Genomic DNA, 13,170 nt, shown 5'->3' on the forward strand with positions numbered 1-13,170 from the left:
AGAAGATACTAGAAAATTTTATTCTTCCTTTTTAACAGTCTTTACTTGTTCCTATCAACAATTGTGTTGGTGAAATAAGCAGTACGTGCTATTAATGTTACATTATGCTACACAGAGTAATCCTAGCTCTATTTAAAAAAAATAAATTAAAAAAGTAATGGTATATTGATTAACTCCAGTAAGATAATGAATTATCTTTTTATCTTTGACATCTTTAATTCACATATATATGTATTATTTTGCAGCAATGATGCAGAAGGCATCCAGTCTGCTGTAGTACCAGAAGGCCACTTTGCTGTCTCGTGAGCCACCTACCACCGCAAACTTCATTTCTCTCTCCTGCACTCCCCACAGACACTTGGTCACACACACTTTCCACTTCCCAAGTTCTCTTTCTGTAACAGCACTTGTAACATTTCTCCCTCTCTCAGGAAAAGGTGAAAAGAAAAACGCTGGAGCACCTCCAGAGGGGTGGTGTGAAAGCCATGTCATGCTCTGCACCAGCTCAGTCCATGTCCCGGGGCCCCTCTCTTCCCCGCAGCGTGCCCCCCGTTTTGGGCAGGAGGCAAGAGCAGCCCTCTGCAGGAACAAGGAGCCCAGCATCTCCAGGGCTAAGAAGCCTCAGATGCTTAAAGAGCTGGTTGGCCACAGAAACCACCCTCATGGGTGGTTGCTTCGAAAGTGGCATGGGACACGTTATTGTAATTCCTGCAAAGAGAAATGCCATGTGTCTTACTGAGACACCCAAGCTCACGTACCTAAAATGAACTGGAGTGAGTCCAAGGCTAGAAATATCCCGTAGCTTTGCTCAGGCCACACATTACACCTGGGATTTCCAAGCACTACAGATCTCTGCTGTGAGGAAATTTGCACAGCAGATATCCAGTCTGTGCCTGACTCCAGGCAATGATATCGGGGCTTGACAGTACTTGGAAATTCACAAAAATAGATATTCTGGAGTTGCTATTCAGTCTCCAAATACAGACAATCTCTCAGCCTTTTGGACTCATTAACAATAACAACAACAACAAATAATATGCAAAAAAATGTTTCAGTTATAAAAATACAACACCTATATAAAAGGAATTAAGTGTAATTAGTCCCTTTCCTGAGGTTTAATTATAAAATCCATTAATAAAATGACAGATAGTGATAACCTCTCTACAAATCATTTGAGTCTGCTTTTATCATTAGATTTCCTTATTTAACATAGAAAGAAAATATTCATACACAATTAATTTTATTTCCTGCAACTGAGAACTATACACCTGCTTAGAGACCGTTCCTCATGTGCTGACAGAGACAAACATACACAAGGCATCATCAGTAGTTTAAAAGCACATTTGAGGAAAGAAAAACCTTTTTACTACATTAAAGCTATATGTATTTCCTTCCAATTTAGCCTGTTTCTGAAATTCTGCTTATATGTATAGCTGGGCTTTTTTAACAAGACAGGTGATAATTACTATAAAATATGTCCAGAATGAAGACTCTGCAGCTACACTCACATTTACTAGAGGCACTTAATTCTAATGATTCGGAGAAGTTTTACAATAGTCTTTCTAATTAACCTATCAATAGTGATGTCACTTAAACACTCCTTAGGAACATTATCTTCTCATTATTGCCAGAAAACATGCTGCCCAATTTTATAGCTCAGTTGATCTTACACATGGATGGAGCGTCTGAATTAACTTGAGCTGAAACAGAATTTTTAAGAGACGTTTCCCATGCACAGAAATTACTTTCATAATTACATTTAAATCATTAATATTCACCTTTAAAAACATTAAGATGGGTGAGGCATTTGGTGTTTACTTTGTGCTTGCACATTGTAAGAACATAATAGAGGAGCATTCTCTTTAGCAAATGCCATCGGGTCAGGAGGAGAACTGGTGGGTTTGGGCAGGCATTTATCCCAAACAGCACAGAAATTCAGCCAGGGCACATTCTGTCAGAAGAAAGGAACATAATGCAAAATCAAAGTGTGTAAAATTGCTAGATTCATAACTGCAAAGAGCATGTTTCTTCAGAATATAGTGCAGGTCAGGCAGCAGCCATCCAAGCTTCCCAGGCTGGCTTGCCAATGTGCTTCAACCTGAAGCTGCTGGGAATGTCTCGAGGGTGTGGAGGCCAATCAGTCCGGCTTTGTAGTCTTTGCTGAAGACTGCCAGGAATGTTACAAATCAGAGCTGATGCCAGTTTGGGGGGTGTCCTGCCTGTTGGGAGCAGAAAAGGTCCCGTCGGTTCATTTTGCATGACTGGCCACCAGACAGCCGCCAGCCTTGCAAAGGGACGCGTCCGTCACTGCCCCGCGCACCCATCCCGTGTAACGACACCTTCAGATTAAAGTTTATTCCAAAGAGCCGAAGGCAGTCTGTGGCTTTGTGAGATTAAAATACTGGTTTTAAAGTTATGTGCTCTCAAACTCTTTCCCTGCTATTTGTGGATTTAAAACGCGGTGATTTGGATCCATACGTCCTGTCAAGCTGTCATGCAAAAATTGTACCTCAGTGGCATGGGAGCTGAAGGTATCATTTTTAGTGATGGCTAACTCTCCAGATTTAGGGAATTGTTTTTTCTGTTAATTTCTTGACAAAAATGAAATCCATAAAATGTAAAATGACAGAGGACCTAAATGCCGTGCAAAAAGGTAATGTTGTTCCATTGAAGTTTATCTTTTAAAATATTCTGGTGTTTCATCTGAGAAGCTTTATAACTCCACAGCAGGCAGCTTGTTGAAATTCCTTTTAAAAATAATGGTCTGATATTCAAATGTGTCACTTTCCATGAAAGGAGCTAAAGCCACAGGGCCATATCCAATAAAAGATTTAGACACTCAAAGCTTGATGCTGCAACAATTGTTAGGTGGCTGGTGTCCCTCTAGATTCAGAGAGAAGAGTAAATGTGTCAAAATGATATCCAAGCAGCCCCCAAGGAAAGTATAAAAGGTAACAAGAAAATGGAACATAAATATATTAAAAGAAATACAAAGAACAGGAAAGAAAAGGTCCATTGCTTGCTGAGAATGTGGAGAATGAAATATTCAGTGTTTTCTTTGTATCAGTCTCTTTGAAATGTTCAGGACCATAAACTTACTACATCAACTTCAGGAAAGAGAAATTAGTATAAATCAGTATAAGGAGAAAACTACTTAAAGCATACTTAAAAACTACTTAAAGCATGTCCAAGAATTAATGGAGGACAAGAACGTTAGTAGCAGACTAGAGAAAGGAAAACCTACTCCCTACTTTTAAAGTCAAATAAATGAGAAAAGTTCCTTTAACTTTCATTCTCAGTAATCATCTGTGCCAAGTTATCAAAAAGTTGAAAAAAAATCCACCGACATGTAAATAGTGGAAAGCAAATCTTGTAATATCAGTCTAATTTTCATTTCTCATTCCTGATTTTCACTTTAATTCCTTTGTGAAAAAGGGACAAGGAGAAGGTATGAGGCATCTTCTTCTGACCTTTCAACTCTGGCTTGTGTGGAATTCACAGAAGGAGGACTTTAGGTGGAATCACTGTCATGTGGTTACTGAGAATAAACCCTCTCAAAGGCTCTGAATGGTTTGCTCCTGCCTAGAAATTCCAAGTGTGAAGTTACAAGTGTGCTTCTGATTGGTCTGAGATGAAACTATCTCTATTCAATAATTTCATTAATAACTGCAGAACTATTGATAGATACTAAAATAAAATTTGCTGATTCCAAGATGTCAGTATTCACAGAGGGTTTAAAAGAACTTTGAGGAACTGACTTAGATTTCAAAATGAAAGAATAATATTAATGCAGTCAATTTGACAGAAGTCACTGAGGTGCCCTGTGCTTGGTTTAGGGCAGAGAAATCAGATGCACAATGTGAAGTGGGGGATAACTGCCTAGACAGTACTGTGGGGATGGTAAATTCGCAAGTTGCAAATATGGCGTGTTACAAAAAGGCAAAGGTGTAATTCTGGGGACATTATTAATAAGTGTTTCTCCCACATGGGAAGAATGTTATCATTTGATCTGTTCTGCCCACCCTCAGCTTAGTATTGTCTCCAGTCAGGAGACTGCAGACAGACTTGGAAGGATCCAGAAGAGAAGTACAGGGAAATGTCGTGTGTGGCATAAAACTGCAGGAATCGACTTTTGATCCTGAAAAGAGAGCAATGAGGATCCCATATAAAAAGCGCTAGGTTCTTTTCAGACCTGTCTCTATGCTTACCATTACCTTTGGCCTCACCTTCATGCATATTCAATATATGGATATATCTAAGCTTCTTTTAGATAACCACTGGATTTTAAAAAGGCCCCACAATTTCTAAAAATCTCTTCCACAATAGAAAAGATGAGAGAATGAGTATGTCTGAATGCCTGGACAGAGACAAAGCATACTGCATGGTTTCCTCCCATATCAGACATCAGAGAATCTACATTGGCAAGGGGAGGAGAAGGTTATAAATGTTTAACTGCAGAAAAAATTAAGAATATAATTTTATACCTTGTTAGAGACTTGAGGAACCACTTCTCAGTTGATGTGTTCTCTTTTGAATGAATTCCCCAGATATGAATGTAAAGTCTAACTGAAGCTTTTCTCAGCATAAGAGTGTTGGTAACTTTCCTGTTTTGTTTTTCTTATCTAATCAGAGCTGGTCTTGTGCTGCAAAGGTGGTATAATTCAGTTTTACATCAGTCAGCCACAAGACACAAATGCATGGAATATAATTAACCCTCTGCTCCTGCAAATATTCATTTTAACTCTGGCCTCATACCTGCTGTAAAATTCAGAGTTCCTAATTTTCGCAAGTCTGTTTCTCCCCCCCCCCCTTCAGTCACATAAGCAAGATGCTGGCCTTTTCTAAGCTTTCCAAGGTTATTTGCATGTAGAGTTTTATATTAAAAGTGGGAACTATCAGATCAGCTACATGCCGCCTACAGAGAATCCACTGAAATACAGTAAAGGTTACATTAATACAAGATAGTTCCTCCATATTGACCAATGAGAACAGAAGAAACACAAACAGTAAGGGAAAAATGTGACATTAACTTAACCTTTTTACATGTTAAACTGTATTAAAATCTATGTGTTTCCGCTCTGAAGTGCAGAGAGTTTTATCTGAAGGACTGTACGTGCTCTGCACAGCTTTCATCAGGACTCATTTTAAAGGCTATTTATCAAGGAGTGTTAAAAACACCTCCTTCATTTGATCTAATCTGGCACTTCTTCTCTCAAAGCATGATAACAAGATCATTTTAAATACCTTCTGCAAAACATTGTCTATCCAGGCAACATGACACAAAAAAGAGCTGTCTTTGAGCCTTTGGAAAATCTGAATTTACTTTTATAGGATTCGTACCTGGGTTAATTTGTTTCACGACATTTAGAAACAGGTTTTCCCAAAACAGTTGAATTTTGTCTGTATTTGGTCTGACTAGTGTCCTTGTGGGGATGCTACAAATTTATCTTCTGTCTGTGTTACAGAAGTGGTAAAAGAGGTTTTCCATTTTTTGCTCTGTGTGCAGCAACTACACCCTACCACTCACCCCAAAAGTCAGGGTGATGCAAACAGCCCTGCATGGCCAAACCCGGGGGAGATCTCTCCAAAATCCAGAGAGAACCTACACTGTGTGTCACTGTGGCTTGGAGGTCATCAGAAGTGTCTGAACGTGTGTACTGCATGGTACAACCAAACGCATTCTACCTAACAGAGAAAATCTGCTAAGGAAGAAATTTGCACTGCAAAAACAAGGCCTTTTTGCACAAAATAATCCTGATTATTTTCCCCCACTGCTCAGTCTGCAGTATTTACCATGTGTGATAGCAAGACTGAGAGGTTTTATTTGGATCAATGGCTTTTAGTTAAGTACTGGTATAGATTGTGTACAGGATCCTGAGAGACTTCTTAAAATAGGCTACAACCCCTTTTGACAAAGTATGAATTCCTATTGAGAAACACTGTCATAGTGATTTTAGTAGCATCCTTTCTCTCTCTGAACAAAAGTAGGGACTAGATAACTTCTTAACATCCCTTCCAGTTTTCTTTGATGTTAGGAGTCTTGTTGACACTTGATATTCTGCACATTTATTTGGTAAATACTATATCTCAAACTCAGGAAGGAAGGAAAGCCTCTAAAGGATTACACTTTTAGTTGGCAGAAATACAATAACAGCAAATAAAACATACAAAACAGAAAATATTTCAATGTCCAAGGCCAGCAAAGAGCTGGTTTTGTCAAGACAAGCTTGTAAGAGGAAAAGGAAGTGCCTGTCATCTTGATATCTGTATAGTCTCTTTAAAACCCTCTCTAGGATGCACGCGGTGTTGCTATTGTAGTGCGGTGGACACGCACGGTGAGGAAGCTGGAGATGCAGAGCGAGGCAGGTGTGACCCTCCTGAGCAGACGTGCATCTCTGACTCTGATAAACGAGTTTGCTGAACCCACTCACCTAAGACCCTCCCGCACCCCTCCTGGCTGCCCATCACCCAGATTCTCACCTGTACCAGTGCCAGGAGATCAGCCCTCCTTCTGGCCTTCACCTGGGCCACCTTGTGATGGGGCTGGAGGCTTCTGCAACACAGCTGCAAAACTTGAACTCCAAAGGCTGTGATACTGCTAATACAAGGCTCACACACTACCTCACAAACACTACCTGTTGTTTGTTTAACTTTCTCACAAAAAAAAAGAGTGGGTGGCTGTGATACTGCAGCACCAAACAAGCTGTACAGCTGCTGTGTGCTATGTGTGCTGTCTGCAATGTCAACCAGGCACGGCAGAAAGTGTCTGCTCTCCTGCTCATGGAGAAGGTTTCTAGCTTTGCAATTCTTTGCATCTTTTCTCATGGAAAGAAGAGCAGAACCAAAACATCCCAGTGGGAGGCAAAGCCAGGAGGGAGATCAGGGTGGATGGGAGATGCAGACATCAGTACCGCCTTTTACAGCTGTAGAAACAGAGGTGGAAAAATAATAATGAAGCTAACTCTGATTGGAAAGCCAGCCTGGAGATGGGTGGCAGAAATCTGTAACCTTGAAGTCAGCTATTCTGAGTAGAAGGCTCAGCCAGGGGCTGTGCTTACTCCAAGCAACAACCTTCTGTGGATAAATATTTCAAAGCATGCTCTCCTAAGAACTCCAGCAAATCTGTGTGATCTGCTCCAAAGCCGCTAACCTTTCTTTGTTTAATAGTTTGCTTCATAATAATCCTTAATTTGGTGTGAAACTTTGCTACCAAGATTTCTATATTCAAATGATGGATCTTTGTACTTTGAACCTCTTTTTTCTCTGTAAAACAGCAAGTCAAATGCAGCAACAGTTTTCTTGGGCTCATACAATACTGCAAATTAAATGATAGCACAAATAAAATTTCCAGTGATTCCAACATACAAGCAATTTAAAAAAAAACCTGTTATGTGTAGAAGACATGAGGCAAGTTGCAAACTCATTGCACTGATTTTGGCAGAGGAGGAGCAGCGTTTGATATACCACATTCAGAATCCACTTTGGAGGTTATTCAATCTGCCAGTAATATCCCTCAGACAGACAGGAACAAATTTACCTTGATGTGTCTGTCTGTCATTCAAGTAACCTGTGATCCATTGAATATGTCTTTTTCTGAAATGCTCATTTTACTGCAATTCTGTCTGACTCAATATTCTTCTTACCCGACAGGTAGGAGATCAAATAATTGAAATCAATGGAGAAAGCACAAGGGACATGACACATGCCAGAGCAATAGAGCTAATCAAGTCTGGTGGCAGGAGAGTGCGACTGTTGTTGAAACGTGGAACGGGCCAGGTCCCAGAATATGGTGGGTTTTCATCTTTACATTTTTCTATGTGCACGAACCTATGTAAATTAATTACATTGCTTTTGAGTTAAGTAGCAGTTGCAGATATTTATATTGTAATGCCCTGAGGCACATTAATTATGGGCTTAAGTACTTACCTGAGTAGAGGTGGACTTATTCATGTGTTTAAGTGCTTCCTTGGCTCAAGACCGTATATGTGTGTACATCACTGTCATCTGCTGCCTTCTTGACACAGGCAATGGCCCATAAGATGTGCACTGGAGGAAGCACTTTGAACTCTTTAGGGGACATCTCTGAGTGTGCTGGGAGTTGCCAATTTGCCAAAAAACTGTCCTTTCTTCCTCTATTGGTACTTCTCTGCACATTTTGAATCACAACAGATGATCTTGTTACCATGCAATTCAGTGGCTCAGGTTTAAACTCAAAGCATTAACAAGAATGTACTTCTTTGACAACCTCACTTATTATATTATCTCTGACAATATACACGGATAATCAAGTAGAAGCCAACTCTGAAATAAAAAGGAGACTTCGCTCATTATGGTGAGAAAGCAGGATCCATTCTGCTCATGTTTTTTTTCAGGGTGACTTCTAGGACTTTTTTTTTCAAGTATTTCAGAAAGTATCAGTCACTTAGAAACCTTATTTCACTACTGAAGTGACAAGAAGTAGAAATAAATTATCCAAAGGTAATTCAAAGACAAAAAGCTCTTTTTAGAATTGAAATCAGGGCTTATTCTAGAATGTGGTGTGACAGTGTCATATATTTACATAAGTTCTGTGATGTGCACAGCTGGGCCTAAAATCTCACAGGAAAAGGGTTTTTTTTTAATTCCTTGACTTCCTTATGCTAGGAGGTCCAAAACTCTATTAAACTTCTCTAATGTTACTTTTGAAATTCCAGCATCATTTCCCGTGAGAATCAGAAAATGCAGTAGCGTATAAAAAAATCAAAGTAACGCTTAGGCTTAACTGTGGGTTCAGGTCAGTCTTTGTTAGCAACATAAACTCATTACCTCTGTTGAAGACATTAAAGTCAACTCCACTGAAAGTCAGTGCTTTGCCACCTGTCAGTATACATGGTAATTGCAACATTTTCTTCTCTAAATTAAAGCCAGTTCTGTGGCTGGGCCAATGCTTGGGACAGCGCTTGTTGAATTGTTTCCAGCTTTCAGGAGCTCCTGAATAAGAACAGCAAGGATGCGCCATAGCTCACCCATCTGATAATAAAGTTAGTGAGTTATACTTTTAGTGAGTAGGAACAAAGTCAAATTGCTTTCAGGGATTATTGATAAATTGCTATTAGGACATTTAATATCAACTTTAACCACTGTATAATCCTTTCAGGGCAACCTCCACTGGAGATTCAGACCACAGCCCAAACTCTTTTGCAGGGAAAGGTGCATCAGTTTTAATGAAAGAACAAACAAGCCTCTGGGACTGATACAGCAGTAGTAATCCTCAAATAGCAGAATAGCAGAATATCAGCAGTTCTCTGTTTTGTCAGCAAATTATTTAGTCTAAGAAGGGTCACAGGAGGCTGTTGTGAGCAAAGGATTGCAGTTCAGACCCACTTCAAATCTGACTTTGTTAAGATCCCAGTTCTGGATGGCACTTAAACCTCGGCTAACAAGAGATTCAAAATAAATGTCCATATTTATATAGTCTTCTAAATCTGTACTTTATTACAGAATCATAAGAAAATGTAAATAGATGTAAAAAAAAAGTTCAGCATAAACAGCATTGTTTGGGGGAAAAAAATCTCCCAAAAGGTATAAATGTTCATGAGCCTTCCCTTCCTCAGAAGAAACTGAGTAGAAAATAGTGATAAACCACAACAAATCTGGGCACAGTTTACAATGATAACAGAAAGAAACAAGACAACTTCACAGGACTGTTTAAGGCCATGCTCACCATTCAAAATGCATTTGGAATTTTCAGCAGAAAGGCTGTGTAAAAATGCAGATTACTGTGATATAAAAGTTGCTGCAAAGTAGTGCTGTCTAATCAGAGCATCTTTGTAGCTGCATCCCCAGCCTACAGCTCTCTACGGGAGGAGAATTAAGTAGGTGTGCTTGAAAGCTGTGTTGTCCTACTGCACTGAAAAAGCAGTGAAAGTGTTCAGGATTTACTTTGCGATGTGCACACAACCTAGAGAAAGCAACACAGCAAAGGATAACATCCACATGTCTGCAGTTCTTAATATGTGCATTGCATAGGCAGAGAAGTATCAGTGCTGTATCCAGTCTGCAGGCAGAATGGAAGCAAAATGAGAAGAAGCCTGTTGAAATTAACTGAAATATTAAAGTTGTCTCTAGGGCATTTCCCAAAGCAATGAGAAATACTCTAAGAACAAACAGAAGGTGCACATAAAAATCAACAGCAACCTGCTTAGGAAGCTAAAACAGAAATTAACAAACAGAAATTATTAAAACTGGAGGCCAGAATCTCAAGGGGAAGTAATTGTGCTGCAAAGAATCTCTGCCAGAGTATTAATGACAAGGATTCCAAGAAAAGAATGTCCTTTCCAAGTAATGGAAGACTGAACACAGAGAAGATTGTGACAGTAAGCTCGAGGACAAAGTGGCCCTGAAGACAGTAGATAAACCAGCCAATATTGAGTAGTTCCCTCTTCTTCCCACCACAATTACATGGTTGAGATGTGACAAAACTAAGTGGAGCTTTTTTTACTGAAATAATCAGCCTTTTTTTTTTTTCTTAGCAAGTACCTGTCAAAAATAGTTCTTATTCTCGTCAGGGCTCAGCTCTGGAGACCATCAGTTGGAAATAAGACTTAGCTGATTACAACAATGCAGGGCTGGAGGACTGAGCTGGTATCCATATTTCAACAGTGGTGTGCAGGAGAAGCCTCGGGAGGAACATAAAAACAGAGCAAGTATACCAGGGTCCTTTCCTGGATATTCTCAGTCTCTGACAAGTGAAATGGTCAGAGTCTTCTCAAGTCTGCGTTTGAAGACTGTCGAGGTTTTGATTGCGGGGCGACAATAAAACCACGGCAGATGTATTGTTAACCCCCTCCCCACCCTCTTCCCCCTTTAATCCCTCCCTCTCCCCCCTTCCCACTCAGGACAGGAGATTGAGAGGGAAAGAAGGACAGAGAGAAGAGAGTTGGAAAAGTTAAAAATGTTTTACTAATGCTACTAATAAGAATAGAGAAAATTATACAAAATTTACAAAACCAATCTTGAAAGTCCTGGCAACTGCTCCAGTAGATGAGGGGCCAGCACCCGAAGTCCTGGACTGGACTCTACAGCGAACCGGAACTGGATTCGGTCTGTCACTAGGCCTCAGTTCACAGGGACGACTAGCAAGGTCCTCTCCTAATGTCGGCCATAACGAAAAGGGGCGAGATCCTCGTGATCTCCCACTTTTATATGAAGTATTCACGTGAATGGGATGTTATACTCGTTGGTCAGTTTTTTGGTCACCTGTTTCTCGTTGCCCCTCTCGCGAGATGTGCATCCGTCCTTATCAATAACCTCACATTCCATTGCTATGTTTACCAAAACACCTATCTGGTTTTCCAGGAAAATGCAGCTAATATGAAGGCTTTAGCCGACAGGCAAATTCACTAAAAGAGAAACTTGTTTTTAACAAAACCGGGACAAAGACCTTTCCAACAGCGGTGCCATTCAGATTTACAACATTAAAAAGAAGAGAGCTTACCAAGAACAACTCCAACCAACTGGCCAAATACCACCACATTATTGTCTCTCCGTCTTCAGCTTTTTGATTTTCCTTGTGCAATATAATCAATGCTTTTTATAATTCTAGAGTCATGTTTCTGCTAGTAGAAAATATGACCTCACATATTTAAGTGCAAAGTGTTTGAATGATGATGTGATTGACATCAGTAAAAGCAGTGCTAAGAAAAAAATCATCAATGGTAAGAAAATGATCTGTGAAAGAAAAGAATGTGTATTGAAAAGAAGAAAGCACTCAGTAAAGAAACTAAGAACAAGCTTCTGTGAGGCTGTAAATCTCCTGAATGAGTTATGTCACTTTTTGCTGCCAGGAAATCTGTCCCTACAAGTGCATCTCGGAAAATTCTGGATGAGCTGAAGCACTACTTAAACCTAGGGGAAGAAATAAAGTGTGTTGCAAATGCATCATTTACTTCAACTCCAGCTGCTGATTTTGCTTGAAAACAAATTCCAGCAATCCTTTTTCAGAGGGAGAAATCCCCTTGTAGCGTGCACAGTACCATCAGACTATGTGGGAAGGAGCACAGATGTGATTAATGCTCCAAAATGGTAGCTGATTTCACAGCAGGGTGCAAGAAAAGAAGCTTAGAAAACAGATGTTTTATCACCCAGCATCTCAAAACATGTTTGCTGAGGATAAGGATAGCCAGAGGAACTGAGCTTCCACTGAAGGTGAATTATCACAGCTCATCCAAACCCGAAGAACATCAGCATCATGTTTCATAGGAAATAGTCTGCCAGCCATGTTCTCTGAAGAACCAAGTCATAGTAAGAAATCACATTACTGCGCAACAAAGACTAGAAGTACTGCTAGAAATCCCGACCTCAAAAGGTACTTAATGCCTGGGGAGTCCAGCTGGAGGGAGTCTGAGGTTTCATAGATGTCACAGGGCACAAAATTCGTGGTCATCACTGTAGCACTGAACACTTCTCACCCTGGCATTGAATACAATTTGCATAAAATGACAGATCAAGATTTTTCTTGCAATGGCTGCCTAATTCCCTGCGTGGGCCTCTATCTAAGAGCTGATTGACTTCAGCAGGAGCTACTGGGTGTGCAGCGCTTCTACAGATCAGACTGCTCACACTGTGGGAGTCTAATTACAGATTCTCCTATTTTTCACGCCTTAGCCATAGCTGTATAAACACTGTGAGAAGGACATGTACAATGTGCAGCCAAACTTTGGAATGAAGAGACATCCCTAAAGGCAAAACGTGGGAAAACTGTTCACAAAATCCCAAAATAGTAACATTAAAGATTAAATAAAACTAACAAATCATAGCCTTTCCATCCAGCAATGAGCTCAGCAAGAGGCAAGTTAATTCTAATGACAGATCAGCCCCAGGAAGCTACAGTTTTCTCTGAGAACAACCACTGTTTTCTCTAAATATCTATGGAAGACGATGCCTAGGAAAGCCAGGGATGTTTCATTCTCAGTCCCAGTAGTCCTGGCAGCTTGCTTCTTCTGGTTTACTTCTTCTGGCATTTCCCAGCTGGAGCTTTCATTACTCAAAGCTACATTAAAATATATAAGTTCCTAGAAGTATGTGGAAGCAATGAGTCTTATAACCAAATAACTGCAAACAGAGCATGAAGGTGGCAGAGGCTGAAGCACAGTTAACACTTGCAGGTTGACTCCAGGCACAACCTCCTTC

General features: G+C 40.1%; 1 protein-coding gene across 5 annotated transcripts in view; it reads left to right on the forward strand.

Annotated features, from left to right (window-relative positions):
- The window catches only part of MAGI2 (membrane associated guanylate kinase, WW and PDZ domain containing 2), a 741,411-nt gene that overhangs the window by 709,371 nt on the left and 18,870 nt on the right, over positions 1-13,170 (forward strand). For all 5 annotated transcript variants that reach the window (XM_082044483.1, XM_082044484.1, XM_082044485.1 and 2 more), the window contains one exon: positions 7,651-7,789. In XM_082044483.1, the coding sequence (XP_081900609.1) occupies positions 7,651-7,789 (139 nt within the window). The remainder of the gene's footprint in view (positions 1-7,650; positions 7,790-13,170) is intronic.

Source organism: Streptopelia decaocto, assembly GCF_964273445.1.
Source record: "Streptopelia decaocto genome assembly, chromosome: 1".
NCBI classification, from domain to species: Eukaryota; Metazoa; Chordata; class Aves; order Columbiformes; family Columbidae; genus Streptopelia; species Streptopelia decaocto.